Raw genomic sequence first — 17,538 nt, forward strand, 5'->3', positions numbered from 1 at the left:
GCATTTTTGAGTGTCGCATCTTTATGTCTTTTTTGCGACATCGGCTCGGCAATAGAAAGTTGCACCAAGCCCAGATCTTGCGGGTTTGTAGGTGAAGTGTATGTGTATGTGCGTTTTTGCTCTTTTTCATTTGCAATAAGATATACCAAGGCTGGTTACAACAGAAGGCAACAAGACAGAAGGGCATATGGGCAAGAAAATACTACCGCCTCCGCCCCCTTCATCTTTGAAGAGCCATCAAAAGAGGGCGCCGGAGAAGGAGCACTCGAACTCACTCCCATTACCACCGCCTCCACCTCCACCATCATCATCATCATCACGATTACCACCACCACCAGGACCACCACCACCAAGAACAAAAGCTTTTCCCTCTCAGCCTCCGCCTCCGCCTCCGCCTCGTCGAACGCCTACCACCAAACGCATTCCAGATGCCCCGACCTCAAATGGGAAAAAACCGCGTACGGTTGCGCGACCGCCAGAGGGAATAGCTGTCAATGGGCTCGGAAGGGATGCGACAAGTGCACTTGTTCTTTCCAGTAAGAATGAGCTCGAGATCCGCAAACGGAAATGGACCCAGCTCCAGAAACAAAGGTTCAAAGCAGCAGCAGCAGCAGTGGGGGGGTTCTCGGGCGCGCCCTCGGTGCAAACGAGACCCATCGAAATGCCTCCGCAGCACTTGCGGAAGATCATCAGTGACCACGCCGACATGGCTCTGCAAAAGGTGACAAAAGACAAGCGATCTCATTTGGGCTCGCTAAAGTACTTGCCGCACGCGTTGTTCAAGTTGTTGGAAAACATTCCACAGCCCTGGGAACCGTCAAAGGAGGTGAAAGTGTTGTACCACAAGACCGGTGCAATAACTTTTGTCGATGAGATACCGCGGGTCATCGAGCCTGTGTACACCGCACAATGGGCAGCCACTTGGACAGCCATGCGCAGGGAAAAGCGAGATAGGAAGCATTTCAAGAGAATGAGGTTCCCGCCGCTAGACGACGAGGAACGGTTCTTGGGGTGGCTCGAGAACTTTGACGACGTGGACTTGCCTGCTGCAGTCCGCTCGAATGATATCGAAGAAAAAACTGAACCAGGAGCAGAACCAGAAGCAGAAAAATCTGTTGAGGGCTGGTTTTACGACGACAAGCCTTTGCTCGATAAAGAGAGCCACGTCAATGGATCGTCGTATAGAAAATGGCTGCTCGACCCACTCACCATGAAGACCTTGCTAGATGTGTCGCAACCGATCTTGAACGGCTCGGGACTGCATTTTCGTCTCAATGAACTCATTTCTGCCAAGAGTCTCAGCATATCGATACCGGGCGGACCTAAATTTGAGCCCCTCAACAGGAACAAACTAGGCGATGCCCAGCTCGAAGACTTCACCGACTTTGACTCGTTGGACAAAATCATCCTCAGAGGCGAAATAAAACCCGAGTCCAAAGTCGACTACCCTCATGTCTTCAACTCATTTGTCAATGCAGTCGAGGTGGGAAATTTGCACGCTGAACCAAGCTTCAGATTCAGACAGTCACACGGCCAGAACGAGTCGGTATCCAATTTCGGGTTTAATCCAACGTATGCCCCCGTGGTCAAAAGAGGAGCAGCAACGCAGAAGCCCGATTTTTTCAGCAAAGAGGTGGCCGTTGTGCCATTTTTGCAAAACGAGGGACTTGCAAAATTTACGGGTTTGGAGCAGAAGACGTTGAATGCTGCTCTAGGTTTACTAGACGCGCCCTTTCCGTTCAATCGTCGTACTGGAAGAACAAAACGAGCAGAGGATGTCGCATTGACAAAGTCGTGGTATGTATCTCTGACCACTAGATCGAGCCCTTTAAAGACACGAATATCGTCTCAAAAGTTGTTGAAGAACCAGGTGCTCAATCAATTGCGTAAAAATCGAAAGCTGGAACTGGCACTGAAAAAGACTGCCAAAGGCGGGATCATCAAGGGGTTAAAGTCTACAAAGTACTTCCACCTGACGCGTATTGACTGGTTGGAAGCCGGTATCCAGGTCTGTCAACAAGGTTTCGAAATGTTGAATTTGTTGATCCACAAGCGGGGGTTGACGTATCTACACTTGGACTACAACTTCAACTTGAAGCCAACCAAAACGTTGACTACAAAAGAACGCAAAAAGTCGAGGTTCGGAAATGCATTCCATTTGATTCGAGAATTGCTCAGGGCCATTAAAATGATTGTTGACTCGCATGTGCAATACCGCTTGGGGAATGTCGACGCATACCAATTGGCGGATGGGATATACTACGTCTTGAACCACTTGGGACAATTAACGGGTATCTACAGATACAAGTACAAAGTGATGCACCAAATACGACAGTGTAAGGACTTCAAACACATTGTCTATCACAGGTTCAACAAGCTCATCGGCAAAGGACCCGGTTGCGGCTTTTGGCAACCGGCCTGGAAGGTGTGGATTTTCTTCTTGCGAGGAACGATTCCTCTCTTGGAACGATGGCTCGGAAATTTGATAGCCAGACAGTTCGAAGGGCGGCGGTATAATGATACGGCCAAGACTATAACCAAGCAACGAGTGGACTCTTACTACGACTTGGAGCTCAGAGCTCAAGTGATGCACGACATTTTGGAAGTCATCCCGGAAGGGATGAAGCAAAGCAAATCAAAGGTGATTCTTCAGCATTTGAGCGAGGCCTGGAGATGCTGGAAGGCAAACATTCCGTGGCACGTTCCTGGACTACCGGAGCCCATAAGGAAGATCATCGAGCGATATATTAAGGCAAAGGCCGAGGGCTGGATCTCGGTTGCTCATTACAACAGAGAAAGGATACGGAAGGGGACTCATGTTGAAAAGACAGTGGTGAAGAAAAACTTGGGCAGATTGACGCGGTTATGGGTCAAAAACGAGCAGTCGAGACAGCAAGACTTTGGAAAGAATGGCTCATACGTGTCTCCCGATGAGGCGGTCAAGATTTTCCAAAACACTATAAGCTGGTTGGAGAGCCGAAACTTTAGTCCCATACCTTTCCCCCCAATTTCTTACAAGCACGACACCAAGCTTTTGTTGCTTGCGTTGGAGAACTTGAAATCCTCCTACAATGCAAATGCAAAACTCAACTCTGCGCAGCGAGAAGAGCTAGCCTTGATCGAACAGGCTTACGATAACCCGCATGAGTGCTTGGCTCGAGTCAAGAAGCACATGTTGACCCAGCGGATTTTCAAAGAAGCAGGGCTAGAGATGATGGACTTTTACAGCCACTTGTCGCCTGTGTATTCAATCGATCCTTTGGAAAAAATCACTGATGCCTATCTCGACCAGTATCTCTGGTACGAAGCCGATAAGAGACGCCTTTTCCCCAACTGGATCAAGCCCGCTGACGACGAAATTGCCCCCTTGACTGTTTACAAGTGGTGCCAGGGAGTAAACAATTTGAAGGACGTGTGGCTGACCTCGCATGGCGAGTGTAACGTGATGTTCGAAACGAGTCTAACGGAGTTTTCGGAAAAAGTGGACTTTACACTCATGAGCAGGTTGCTCCGGTTGATTATGGATCCAAACATTGCCGACTATTTAACGTCAAAGAATAATATCAACATAAGGTACAAGGACATGAACTACGTGAACCAATACGGTCTCATTCGAGGCTTGCTGTTTTCCTCGTTTCTTTACCAGTACTACGGCTTGGTGGTCGACTTGCTCATTCTAGGTTTGGAAAGAGCCTCGCAACTAGCGGGCCCCGTGCAGGCTCCAAACAATTTTTTGCAGTTTCAAGATGCGGATGTGCAGACAGCGTCGCCTTTGCGTTTGTATTCAAGAAACTTGAACAAGATTCACATTTTGTTTCGATTCACGCATGAAGAGGCAGAGTCCTTGATTCACGACTTTTTGGATGTAGATGCCGCCCACGAGGAGCTCGCTGGTTACAATAATCACCGGTGCTGGCCAAAAGATTCCAGAATGAGGTTGATTCGGCACGACGTAAACTTGGGCAAGGCTGTGTTCTGGGAGGTGAGCTCTCGCATTCCGTCGTCTTTGGCTGCCATCAGCTGGAGCAGCACATTTGCCTCGGTGTATTCGAGAGATAACATAAATCTATTGTTCCAGATGAATGGGTTTGAAGTGCGCATTCTACCTAAAGCACACTTACTGGAAACCAGCCAAACACAGGAGAATGTTTGGGACTTGGTCGATAATCGCACCCAGGAGAGAACAGCCAGGGCCTATTTGCAGGTCTCCCAGGAAGCAATTGACCATTTCAGAAACCGGATACGGCAGATTTTGATGTCTTCCGGTTCAAGTGCATTCACCAAGGTGGCAGCAAAGTGGAACACGGCCCTCATTTCGTTGGTGACCTATTTCAGAGAAGCAGCCGTGGCAACGCCGGCTCTCTTGGACGTTTTGGTCAAATGTGAAACTAAAATCCAGAATAGGATCAAGATGGGTCTCAATTCCAAAATGCCATCACGGTTCCCACCAGCGGTTTTTTATACACCGATTGAGCTCGGTGGACTAGGGATGCTAAGCGCTTCGCATGTCTTGATACCGGCATCCGATTTGAAATGGTCCAAACAGACTGACTCCGGTATCACCCATTTCAGAGCTGGGATGACCCATGATGACGACAAAATGATTCCTACCGTGTTTCGGTACGTTACAACGTGGGAGAATGAGTTTCTTGACTCGCAAAGGGTCTGGGCAGAATATTCAATCAAGAGGGAAGAAGCCATGGCCCAGAACCGTCGACTCACATTTGAAGACATGGAGGGAAACTGGGACCGAGGTATACCGAGAATCAGTACATTGTTCCAGAAAGATAGACACACTTTGGCGTATGACAAGGGACATAGGGTGCGCAGAGTATTTAGGCATTTCGGGAACGGGCGCTTTAATCCGTTTGCGTGGACCAATGGACACCACGATGGTAAATTGTGGAACTTGAATGCGTACCGAGCAGACGTAATCCAGGCGCTTGGCGGCATTGAAACCATTTTGGAGCACACTTTGTTCAAAGGCACGGGGTTCGACTCTTGGGAAGGCTTGTTCTGGGAGAAGGCGTCAGGATTCGAGGACTCGTTGAAGTTTAAAAAGTTGACAAACGCGCAACGAACAGGTTTGAGCCAGATTCCGAATCGTCGGTTCACACTATGGTGGTCCCCCACCATCAACCGAGCCAACGTCTACGTTGGCTTCTTGGTTCAGCTAGACTTGACGGGAATTTTTTTGCACGGCAAGATCCCGACACTCAAGATTTCGCTTATCCAGATATTCAGGGCGCATCTTTGGCAGAAGATCCACGAGAGCGTGGTGCAGGACTTGTGCCAGGTGTTTGATAAGGAGCAGGAGGTTTTGCTGATTGACTTGGTTGAAAAACAGGCCATACACCCGCGCAAGTCGTACAGAATGAATTCATCTACAGCTGATATCGTCTTCACTAGTACCTACAGGTGGAACGCATCGAAGCCCACACTTCTCAATGACAAGGACGACGCTATGATCTTATCCACCAAGACATTCTGGATCGACGTGCAGTTGCGATATGGCGACTACGACTCGCACGATATATCTCGATACGCGAGGTCAAAGTACTTGGACTACACCACCGACGGCACAAGCTCGTATCCTTCACCGACGGGGATTGTCATTGCCATCGACTTGGCGTACAACATGTACGACGCGTATGGCAACTGGTTTCCTGGGCTCAAGGCCCTCGTGAGAAATGCTTTGAAGGAAATTATGAAAGCAAACCCGGCCCTATACGTGCTACGCGAACGGATCCGGAAAGGTCTACAATTGTACCATGCCAAGCCGCTGGAATCGTTCTTAAACTCCAACAACTATGCGGAGTTGTTCAACAACGACGTGCAGTTGTTCATTGATGACACAAATGTCTACCGTGTCACCGTGCACAAGACCCTCGAGGGCAACTTGGCCACCAAGCCTATCAACGGGTGTGTTTTCATTCTCAATCCTAGAACCGGCCAGTTGTACTTGAAGGTTATCCACACCTCGGTCTGGGCGGGGCAGAAGCGGTTGAGCCAGCTTGCCAAATGGAAAGCTGCTGAAGAGGTGACTGCCCTTATCAAGTCGTTGCCCAAAGAAGAGCAGCCTAAACAGTTGATTGTCGCTCGAAAAGGTATGATGGATCCATTGGAGGTGCACATGCTAGACTTTCCCAACATTTCAATCAGGCCCTCGGAGTTGCATTTGCCGTTTGCGGCCATCATGAAGATTGATAAGTTAAGCGAAGTGGTGTTGAGAGCCACCGAGCCGCAGATGTGTCTTTTCAACTTTTACGACGACTGGCTCGAGCGCATCTCACCGTACACTGCGTTCTCGCGGATTATCTTGATACTCCGGGCGCTTAATGTTGATTCAATCAGCGCGACTCAAATCCTTTGGCAGCAGGGTGATGACGCCGAGGCACCGGCGCATCACATATGGCCCACGTTGACGGACGACCAGTGGGTTGACCGCGAAGCTCGATTGAGAGATTTGATTCTTGAAGAGTACTCTGCAAAGTATAATATCGACGTACAATCATTGACCCAGTCGGAAATCAGAGACTTGATTCTAGGACAAGACATTAGAGCTGCTAATTTCAGGCGACAACAGCTCCTGAATGTCGATAAAAAGGCGCCTCAAGTGGAGAACAAGGACTTGGCTGCCATTAAATCGTCAACAACAAACATCCACGGCGAGAAGATTACGACTGTCACCACGACCAATTACGAGCAAACCACGTTCTCGTCGAGAAACGAGTGGAAAAATCGAGCGCTTGCAACCACGAGCTTGCTCAGTCGCGCAAACAAGATCTCTGTCCTGTCCAACGATCTAATCGAGGACGACGACTACACCTTCATTGTGCCCAAAAACATTTTGCAGAAATTGGTGCAGGTTTCGGATCTGAGGATCCAGGTTGGCGGATTTATATACGGCAAGTCTCCCGAGGGCCACCCGGAAGTGAAAGAGATTAGGTGCATTGCAGTGGTTCCGCAGTTGGGAAGCTCGAACTCGATTCAATTCCCCCGGCAAAAGCCGGTGAGCCATGATGGGTACTTGGAGAACCAAGGGTTGGAGCTACTAGGCTGGATCCACACCCTGGCGCGCGAATCTGAGAGCATGAGCTCTAACGACTTGACAATGCAAGCGCAGATGTTGGACAAATACGACCCTAGATTTGTGTGCATTACCGCTTCAATTAACGCCGGCTCAGTTACTTTAGCCGGGTTTGAGACTACGCAAGAAGGCTTCGACTGGGGAAAAGAGAACCAGGACATGCTATCAGCCTCGCCCGAAGGGTTCCGTTCCGATTTCTCGACAAAGAGCCAGCTCATCTTGTCTGATAAAATCGTGGGTACTTACATGACTCCGGAAGACGACATTTGGAACTACTTTTTCATGGGAGCAATATTCAACCGCAATGATCTCTACTCGATGAAGGTCGACATTCCACTTCCCTTTTACGATGTTGTGCACCGCCCCATCCATTTCACCAATTTCTCGAATTTGATTGCAGAAAGAGAAGAAGAAGCCGTCCAAGAAGATGTATTTGGATGACGAAATATCTATTTGTACATATGTAGCTATATTATATTATATATATATATTCATATTCATGTACACACAGATCACATGTATTTATATTTACATGTGGGCGTGATTTACATTTTGTGTTTGAGTTCACCTGAGCTAAGCTTTTTGAACCTCGACATGGGAATTCCCGAAGTCCAATGTTGAAGGCCCCTGTAAACCTCTTGTGAGTTCACAGCGGATATTGCTGGTTTATACATTGCCTTTAGCAACTCCTTGTTTTGAAGAATCGAGTCTGGATGCAAATCCTTGGTGGCCTCCAGAAGATAGCTCAGAACATGTTGGTTGAACTCTTCTGTAGACTTGAACTGGCCCTGGAACTCCCTATTGACCAAACCAGACCTAAGCATATCTGCGCCCGATATTCTTTTAGATAAAAGCAAAGCCTCGGATGCCTTTGACCAGCCCAACCTCTCAAACAAGGTAAACGAAGTACCACCTTCGGCGACGATCCCAATGTTTGCAAAAGGAGTTAGCAAAAAGGTCTTTGAGATGTCATGCACATATACCAAGTCACACAAGGCAACGATGGCCGCTGACAAGCCGATGGCAAATCCATTCACGGCCACAGCCAAGACCTTCTTGTGGCTCATGATCGTTTGCACCAAATACGTTTGTCTTGCAACCGACAATTCGAGCCACGTATTCAACTCGCTGTCCTGTTTGCCGACATATTCTGCATTGGCACCGGCGGAAAATGCCCGCCCCGTGGACTGGATCAAGGTGATGACAGTGTCTGGCTCCTGGTTTGCCTGGTCCAACAACTTGCATATTTCATCGTATTGCGGAATGGTTAACGAATTGAGCTTTTTGGGGTTGTTGAGGGTGATGATGGCAACGTTATCTTTTACTTCGTATAATATGAGATCGGAGTCTGACATGGTCTCGGTGGTTGGGGGAGTACACAGATGGAAGTCGGTGGAATTGCAGTCGTAACCCCCTGCCTCTACCCCTCATATAACTCTATCGTCTTTCGAAAATTGGGATTAGCCGAGCAGGTGGTAGTTTTTACGTGGAAAACTCCGCTCTCGTGGTGGTAGTCACGTGATAGCTTCGTGGCACTCACTAGTGCATGTGCATTCGACATGCATTTGCATTTGCGTCAAATGTAGCTGTGTACGTCTGCTTCAAAAAAATATATGGGCTCTGACAGTTCAGATGGTCTATCTCTGCCATGGTACACAATGGAGTCAATTGTGCTCTGCAGAAAAGTGGAGTGTAAATTATTGTACTTTTAAAGTGTTTTCGATTGTAAATTTGTTTATGTTTATATACTCTGAATGTCATTCTTTCAGTCTTTGGCGTGTACTTCTCGATCTGAGCTCAACAAGTGCCCTCTGAGATTTCAGTCCATTGCACTGTTTATTTCGAGTCTCGACTTGAGAGATGGGCTACAATTGAAGAGAAAGAGAGGGAGAACTGCAAAAACTTAACGCAGCGCAACATACCCAGTGATCACTAAGTAGATGCACCCTTTCGACCTTTATTTGGTTGGTTCGGCTACCAAACGTAATAATTGAATGCAAGTGATGTCCCACAGCCCAGTTCCAACTTAAAAAAAAAAAAGTGCTATTTTTGAATGGCATGATACCCCAGCCAGGTTTGGCTGCAACAACAAAAACCTGTTGCTGCAAACGTCACATGGTAGCGGTATTCTTTCGGCGGGTGATTGTACAAGAGTTTGGAATTACACTCTCAGTTATCTTTCTGGCCAAGTAGGGGCGGAGGGGAGTGGAAAAGAGGACATGGATAGGTTGCTGTAAGCTATGCAGAAAGAAGGTGCAGACTTTGAAGTCCAAGTGTTTACTGCGGTCTATTAAAAAAGAAGAATTTTGACTGGATTTGGATATAAAGTGGGTTCAAATTTATGAAGCTTCTGTCTAAACAAGCACCAAATATTGAGGAAAGTCCCCAAGCACAGTGCAAACACTCGCTGGAACAATTATCAATTTTAAGTACCAGGGAGAGACAAGTAACAAGATGTGAAACTTATACATAAGTAGAGATCCAAACGAAGACATTTGAAGCATGGAAACAAGTGGCTGACCAGAGAGATAACATGCGACCAAAAAAAAAAAAAGTTAAGGAGGGGTTGAGCAGATCGATCCTCTCTGCCTACCCGGCCACATCAAACCACCCAAAAGAATTCTCTCGTCAGCAGAACAGCTATTCGTTCCGACTGCCACAAGCGCGAGGGTCGGGTAAAGTAAGCAACACATAATAGTGTAGTACTCACTACTGCGTGTATATATTTAAAAAAAAGGGTGTCGGGGAAACCAAGATCATGTGTTTGTATCGGCCTCAGACATAAATCACAGCCCCATTTAATCGGGCCTTATTTTGGTACAGGCACCCAAAGAGAGTCAAGTACGGTAGTACTTGGACAGGTTTCTTAATGGAGGAGATGCGCGCACGTTGAAAATCCAAAGGCTACATAGGAAAGTGTGGCGTATATACTTTTACCATAGCTTTGTTGGTTTATCCAGGCATCGAGGCTCACCAGTGTCGAACGGAGGTGATGTGGTACTCAATGGCATACAAAATCTTCTTGAGGTCAGCTCGGGTGACGTTTTCTCGCATAAGGAGCAACTCAAGCGGGTTTTCGCCATTCATGTACTTCAACAACTTGTAAAAAACAGCAGTGAGTTCCATAGATAATTTGCATTCGAAAATCACCTCGTTGATCCACCGTCGTTCAAGAGTAGACGCTCTCCCCGGGTCCAAGATGACCACGTCGTCATCCTCAACCATGGTCACCGTGGATGCCTTTTTCAAGTGCTCAGCCAACTCGTTTCCTGAAGACTTGGAATACGAATCAGCTTCAGGGCGCGATATAACGTTATCTGAGCTGGGGACAAACTTTTTTTCCACAACCTTCGAGGTATTATCGGTGCTCTCGCCCTTGCTCTCTATGCTTTTACCTTTCTTGCCCCGTTTCGAAATGTTTTCATTCTCAATGTCTTCCTCCACTTTAATTCTTATAGCCTTTGAGATCTTGAGCCAGATGAATGTTAGCTGCTGGGTCACGTAGCCAAACCGGTGCAACCAGCCGAGCGCCTGCAAATAGCTATGTCGATGATCGCGAGAAGGAATGATCGAAGCAAACTGCTGTGGTTTGCGAAAGTGGGGCGAAAGGAGTTTGAGGAAATGCGGCAAAGATGGCAACATGGAGAATTTTTCCTTAAAAGCTAGGGTATCGTTGAACAACTTGGTAGTTAGTGGAGCCATCGGCGAAAGCACGTAAACGGACCGCGCGGATAGCGGCGGAATGACCCTTGCTCGCCTCCAGTAGATCAACTGGAATGCGAGTTCTCGAACGTGTCTGATGTCAAAGCTCGGAATCCTGACCGTCAACTTGATCAAGGATTCCGTGGGCTTGATCAGCTTGATAAACTCGGCCAACATGGAGTCGTTGGCAGTTTTCATATCCCGGATGATATTCTCGGGGTCATCGAGTAGTAAAAGTGCAAAGTGGACAATAAGGTCTTCCTCGTCCCCGTCGACCTGGGTCAACGTGTCGTGGGACTGGCCGTACCGTGTTGACTGTCCTACGTTTATAAGTCCGTTGCTGCTTAGCAAGTTCACAGTTGACGAAAGGTAGGCCCCGGGGATAAAAGGCACCGAAGGCTTGGGCAACGAGGGAAACTCCGACTTGATTGGTATTTGAAAGGACATGGTCTTTGTGTCGATGAGCAAGTTGGCAATCTTGGACGACCCGATAGCCTCATAGCAGTTGAAGATCATTTTGCAAAGCGACGAGCGCTGAAGCATTGTAAACTCGTCAACGTTTTCATCTCTCATCTTGAGAATCTGCTTGACTTGTTCTCCCATGAAATCGTGCTTTTGCTGTGCATGCTTGAGAGCGAGCGACAATTTGGAAATGACGTGCTGGAACATTTCGTCGATGCGGTAATTCAGCTCAACAGGCGGCGGGTTCATCACAAATGCCACGTGAAACATGTTCAAGTTGATGGTTGACGAGGACAGCTTGCCGTTGCCCTGCGCATTTTTGCTTCGCTGCTCTTCATTGTCATTCTCATTTTCGTTCCCGTCGTCATTGTCCTTGTCCTTGTCCCTGTCCCTGTCCCTGTCCCTGTCCTTGTCCCTGTCCTTGTCCTTGTCCTTGTCCTTGTCCCTGTCCTTGTCCTTGTCCTTGTCCTTTTCCTTCTCCTTCTCCTTGTCCTTCTTCCTCTTCTTCCCATGCCCGCCGCTTTTTTTGCTAGACGCAGACCTCCATGTACCATTGCTGTTTTTGTGAACAGGCAACCCGAGGAATACCTTGTCCTCTACGGCTAGTTCAAACCTGGTGTTACACATTTCTCGCGGAGGAGACAACATTTCACAGAGATAGGCCGGGTCGATCCCAAATAACTGATCGCTTATATTTGAGCGGCGGTCGGCGGCCTTGATCTCGCCGGCGCTCACTTTGGTCCGCTTCTCCACTCCGTCTTCAGCAGCTCCAAGCCTCGGATCGCCGTGTCCAAAATTCCGGAGCGCAGACTCTTTCTTTGCAGGAAGAGCTTTCCTTTTCAGTAACAACTTGGTTCGAGCTATGTTTTGCTCGTCCAAAAAGCTCTTCAATTCGAGCTTTGTTCCCAAATAGAAGTGGGAGTGGTCAAAGTCCCAAGCTTTCAAGTTCAAGCCGTAGGCGCCCCGGTGGTTGGCGTTCTGTTCATTGAGAATATTTTGGTCGTCTTCATCTTCCAACAAGTCTCCTACCTTGCTCTTGTATTCATACAATTCGTCATCTTCGTCATCCTCGTGCTGGTTCTCGTCTTTATCTTTGTCGGAAGTACTGAAAACTTTGTTGTCCGTCCCGCGTTTCGTCGACGATGAGGTGTCTGTCCAATTGAACGGATATTTGTATATGAGTTGCGGCCCACTGTGAGTTGAAATGACGAGCAATATACCCACCAAGCTTGGATTGGGTAGATTGAAACTCATAAGGCAATTGTTTTGCTCATGCTTTGCCTGGCCCGCCGCAGGTTGAATGTAGGTTAAATTGCCAAAAAGGGAAGTCGTCAGGTAAGCATCACCATCAAGTAAAATTTCAACGCTCTATCTCTCTCTCAAACACACACTCACAGCGAGAAAGAGAGCGAAGGAGAGACGGAGAGACAGAGTCAACGCTACAACGCAAAACATCTCAAAGTGTAAACCCCGCATAAATAAATACTCTATAAGACACCTACAAGGCTGCTAGAATCAGCTCACCAATTCCACTCCTCTTCTTCTCTTCTCGTCTTCCTTTTTTTTTTACAACTTGTGTTTAACTTCTCTAGCAGCCAATTGCGCAAATCTTCCTTGTGGAACACCTTCCAACCATTTTCCCAACCCTCTCATAACTTCTTGGGAGTTGGCATTGTTGATGGATTGGTCTCTAGAGAGCTTGAGCAACTGCTTGTTTTGCAAAATGGAATCCTCATGCAAGTTCTCAATAGCGTCAGTTAATTCGTTTTGCACAGCTTGGTTGAACTCTTCAACTGTCTTGTGCTTACCATCGTAATGCTTGTTGATGAAGCCTGCGTTCCAGCAGTCTTGGCCGCTGATTGGCTTGGCCAAGAACAAAGCTTCGGAGGCCTTGGACCAGCCCAATCTCAGGAGCAAAGTTGCAGACGACGCACCTTCGGCAACCAATCCCAAGTTGGCAAAAGGGGCCAAAAGATAAAACTTGCTCAAGTCGTTGACGTAGATCAAGTCACACAACAACAACAAAGCCGAACTCAATCCAATAACAGGACCGTTGACAGCTGCAACCAAAACCTTTTTATGGTCGTTGAACAAGTTGGTCAACCACACGTTTCTGGCCACAAATCTGCCTAGCCAGTACTCGTGGGTGAACAACTCCGCTGGATCAGTCTGCATCATCTTCTTGTCGGCAAAATTGGCACCAGCACTGAAATACTTACCTGTGGCCTGTATGATGGTCATTACAGTGTCCTCTTCATTGTTGGCCTGTTCCACATACTTACCCAACTGCAAGTACTGCTCGCCATCCAACGCGTTCAATCTCTTTGGAATGTTCAACGTGATAACGGCAACCTTGTCCTTAACTTCGTAAATGATATCGTCTGACATTGTGTTTCGCTGAATCGTAGTATATATGAAGGCTGTCTTCTGCTCAATGGAAGGTGCTGGATCAGAATCAGAAGAAGGAGAAAAAAAAACAATTGGAAGAAATTCACTTTACGGCAGATTTGGTGGAAAACACCAAGACTTGAAGTTGAAACCTCACTGTAGTGGATGCAGCCGGAGATAAACTATTTAAACAACAGAGTCAACCATTGTATATTCCACCAACGCATGAATTTGAAATAAACCTCCTTTCCCCACAGTTGCGACAACGCAGCAGAAAAAAAAAAGATACCGAGGAACCACAATTCCGCGCATGTCTTTCGGCTTGTGATGATGGAAGAGAACACCAATACAACACACACACAAGCATCAACATTGATGATTCTCTAGCACGCTCTATGGAGGAAAAAGTTTCGAGGCTGGGAGCATCATAGAAACGCCAGAGCTGGTAATGGTGACGCGATGTCAACAGAAGTCGTCAGACTCCGCCCTTCTTACCACGTCCTCGTTTCTCCTGAAACTGAACTGAAAGCTCACATACGTCTTCCGCTTCCACAGCAAAGACTCAGACACGGCATTCGATAAGTACGGTCTCTCTCCCTGCTAGCAAACTTTGCATGCGTCGACAATGGAAACGGAAGAAAGAGCGATTATCCAAGGCCGACCATCCTCCATTGCATTTGCAAGAAGATGCATGAGGAGAGTCATCCACTTGCACTCCATGGCTCCGTGAATTTTCTGCTGGAAACGTGGCCGTGAGAGATCCCATTCAGGTGTCGTGTTGTGTGAATGTTGGACCACACAACCCCCCTCTCCCCATCCCCCAGATCGCCACCAACACCATCCAGAACTGGTAATGGCTGCAAAAAAAAAAAAACTGAAAACAGTAAAGTCAGCATTCCCAAATGCATGAACATTCCAACATTGGTATAACACGTTTATTTTTGACGAATTGACCCCTCCTCCCCCCACTTTTCTTCTCCTGCTGCATCGCAATCGTCCATCCGCACTTTTTCTTACTTGATAACCAATATATAAACAGCGGCATTCAAAAAAAATGTCACCAGTCGTCAGCAAAATGAGCCCAAAGAAGTCAATAGACTTAGCGTTGGTCCAGAGCCTCAGTTTGATTAATCTACTCGTTGCTTTGAGGAGGACAAACAAGATGAATCCACCACTGCCGACCCATGATTCTATCAATGGTTCAGGTTCAGCTGGGTCAAAGCCAGCCACGCCAGCGAATGCGGACTCTACGTGGACATTAAACTCTGTCTCTGTCTCTGTCTCTGTCTCTGTCCCAATCTTGTCGGTTGAGAACTCAGACCAATTTAGCCAGTTGTTCGCATTGAAGCCTGATAACGTGGCTCGATTAAAACCGCAAGAAGAAACCAACGCAGAAGCCAGAGCAAAGACCAGTAAGGGTGTAGCCGTTCATATCGAGAAGCCAATGACGCTCGTGGGGACATGTAATGGAAACAAAGCCCAGCTGGCTATTTGGCAATCGAAGCAGTCACCTACACCATCATCGCAATCGCCGTCATCGACGTCATTGCCGTCTTTGACGTCAACAACCTCCCAAGTTGGAAGCCAAATCGCCCGCAAGTGAGACAGTTTCCACCATGACCAAAAGTTCAAAGAAAACCACTGCCTTATCGACTTCTCCATATGAGGATGAGCACCACTGCGCCTGGGCTTCCAATCACCAGGGCAGGGTTAACCTGTCCTTGTCTTTCGAGATTGACAGCGGCACAGACTCAACTGCATGCACTCCGGAAGAACCATCGACAAGGCTATTCCAGAAATTCAAGCTGCTGATGCTGCATCAAAAGACCACCATAAGGATTATTCTCCAGCTGCCAAATGCACGGACATGGGTTCTACTCAAGTCATGTCACTTGGTACAAGTCCCGAGCACGAGCTTGGGGCTACACAGGACATTTCTATTCAGAAAACTTCCATTTCCAGAAATGGTGCTTTCCGGGACACAGTACTTTCCCAAAGCTCTCGCCTCAAAGCTGCAGCTATCCAAGACATGCCCTCATTCAGCGACTTTGGCGCACTGCTAAACTCCACACAAAGGGCAACAACTGCACTTTTAATTGAGCACGCGACCGCTGAGATTGCTACTGCCAATGAAAACTTGACACCGAAAACAGCTTGTTCTAATGCCGTTTCTGGATATTGAATGCCTTTGATATAAACCTCAGCTAATCTAACATGTGAAACCAACCAAATGGTTTATATGATATATTCAAAACATCATCTTCTACATTCTCAAGGGCTCACCTCCGCATATGTCAGCGTGGTAGATTTGAATCCTCTGCACCTCCTGCTTCCAAAACTCTGCTTTCTCTATTTTTTTGCCCTTCTTCTGAGACGACGAGCTCAATACAATTACAGCCTCCAAGCCCTCCTCCTTCTTTTTATTCTTTTTCCTCCGTTGTTACTCTACCTACCTAATATGGCACCTTGGTATCGAGTAGTTTTGAAACGTTTTGAAGACTTTACTAAAACAAGGTTGACTCGAGTCAGCGCACAGAAACCAGTCATGAGAACTAGCTTCCCACTTTGACCCACGAGTTCCATGAGGTCAGCTTCTTATCCACCCCCTTGCAAGCTGGTGTCTTGCCGGGATTGTCCAGAGACACACGTGCGTGCCATTTTGAAGCAATTGAGGGGTGGGCAACTTTGCAACTTTTCCAGCTGCAAATGTTCGTGTTGCACTAAATATTGATGTGTGGATGTAAATATTTCTGGTGTTAGGATGTAAATATATCTGGTGTTTGGATGTCAATAGATCTGGTGTTTGGATGTAAATAGATCTGGTGTTTGGATGTAAAAAATTCTGGTGTTAGGATGCGTTTGGATCTTGTGTGTCGTGTTCCTGTCACGTGCCACTTCCCCCACAGGGGATCTGGGGCACAAGATCCGAGATGTGTGTGATTCCAAACACCCACATTCTAGCGTCCACCCCCAATAAAACTAACACACGGTGGTCCATGATTGAGCATAGGACCAGTTTAGCTCACACTTGCAAAAGCAAGCACGGGCCAACCGCTGATAGTGCAAGTGCAGGAGCAAAGATCAAGATTGGCCGGTGTCAAGGAGGTGGTGTTGCAAACCCCAGAGAGTGGAACCGACAATATGCACCGCAACTTGCTGATGATGAATTTGACAGCATTGGCGACTTATGCCAACTCCCATGAACGACTGATAGTACCAATTTCATCCCTGCGTGCGAGTGCCAGAGAGATTGCAGAACTGGAGGGTCCGGAAGGAGACGAATACGTCCCAACAATCAGTCAAATCTAGAGATTCAAAAAAAAAAGGGTGAAACGAACCAAGAGCCTTTGGAAGCATTGGTTTTCTGGCATATTTTCCATTTCAATTCCTGAAGAGATCAGTGAGGGAAGGTAAACCCAGTCAAGCACAGCAGGGTCAACAATGCAACGAATCCAAATGAAGGAAAACTGCACAACTGCAAAGAAAACGTCTCTAGTCAAGGCTTTGCACCTCAAACCTCTCAAAAAGCAGACGACATGCACTGAAACAGCGTTGCAAACTTGTTGATCAAACCTCATCAATTTTAGCTGTCCAGACACAGAACGATCCCGCACCATTCGAAACCAGGGATATGTGCTGCAGCTTTCCAATGTTATCACAACGAATGCTCAAAGGCTCTCCAAATGTCAGAGGTCATTTCACTTCTACTTTCACCACGCCATTCAAATGAAAGTCAATCCGCTTATGGCAGTCAAGCACCAACTTAACCAAGAGCCTCGCACAGTGACTCCGGAATGCGCCATTGATGGCTCATCGGGCGCCAGCATGTGCCGCAGTAAAAATGATGTGCTTCCTGCCTCTTACATTATTAATATTTAGAAAGTGCACCTCTTCCA

General features: G+C 47.3%; 4 protein-coding genes across 4 annotated transcripts; 1 reads left to right on the forward strand and 3 right to left on the reverse strand. All coding sequences in view use genetic code 12, as the record gives it.

Annotated features, from left to right (window-relative positions):
- Positions 1-187: 187 nt before the first annotated feature.
- Positions 188-7,531, forward strand: LODBEIA_P18200 (uncharacterized protein; the record flags this gene model as incomplete). The annotated part of the gene is made up of 1 exon (XM_066971751.1): positions 188-7,531. The coding sequence occupies one exon, from the start codon at positions 188-190 to the stop codon at positions 7,529-7,531; it is 7,344 nt and encodes a 2,447-aa protein (XP_066828758.1).
- A 104-nt stretch (positions 7,532-7,635) lies between these two features.
- Positions 7,636-8,445, reverse strand: LODBEIA_P18210 (uncharacterized protein; the record flags this gene model as incomplete). The annotated part of the gene is made up of 1 exon (XM_066971752.1): positions 7,636-8,445. One exon carries the CDS (start codon positions 8,443-8,445, stop codon positions 7,636-7,638), a length of 810 nt encoding a protein of 269 aa, XP_066828759.1.
- A 1,615-nt stretch (positions 8,446-10,060) lies between these two features.
- On the reverse strand, positions 10,061-12,508 carry LODBEIA_P18220 (uncharacterized protein; the record flags this gene model as incomplete). Its single annotated transcript, XM_066971753.1, has 1 exon — positions 10,061-12,508. The coding sequence occupies one exon, from the start codon at positions 12,506-12,508 to the stop codon at positions 10,061-10,063; it is 2,448 nt and encodes an 815-aa protein (XP_066828760.1).
- A 312-nt stretch (positions 12,509-12,820) lies between these two features.
- LODBEIA_P18230 (uncharacterized protein) lies at positions 12,821-13,642 on the reverse strand (the record flags this gene model as incomplete). The annotated part of the gene is made up of 1 exon (XM_066971754.1): positions 12,821-13,642. The coding sequence occupies one exon, from the start codon at positions 13,640-13,642 to the stop codon at positions 12,821-12,823; it is 822 nt and encodes a 273-aa protein (XP_066828761.1).
- Positions 13,643-17,538: the final 3,896 nt, after the last annotated feature.

The sequence above is a fragment of the Lodderomyces beijingensis genome (assembly GCF_963989305.1).
Source record: "Lodderomyces beijingensis strain CBS 14171 genome assembly, chromosome: 2".
Taxonomy (NCBI): Eukaryota; Fungi; Ascomycota; class Pichiomycetes; order Serinales; family Debaryomycetaceae; genus Lodderomyces; species Lodderomyces beijingensis.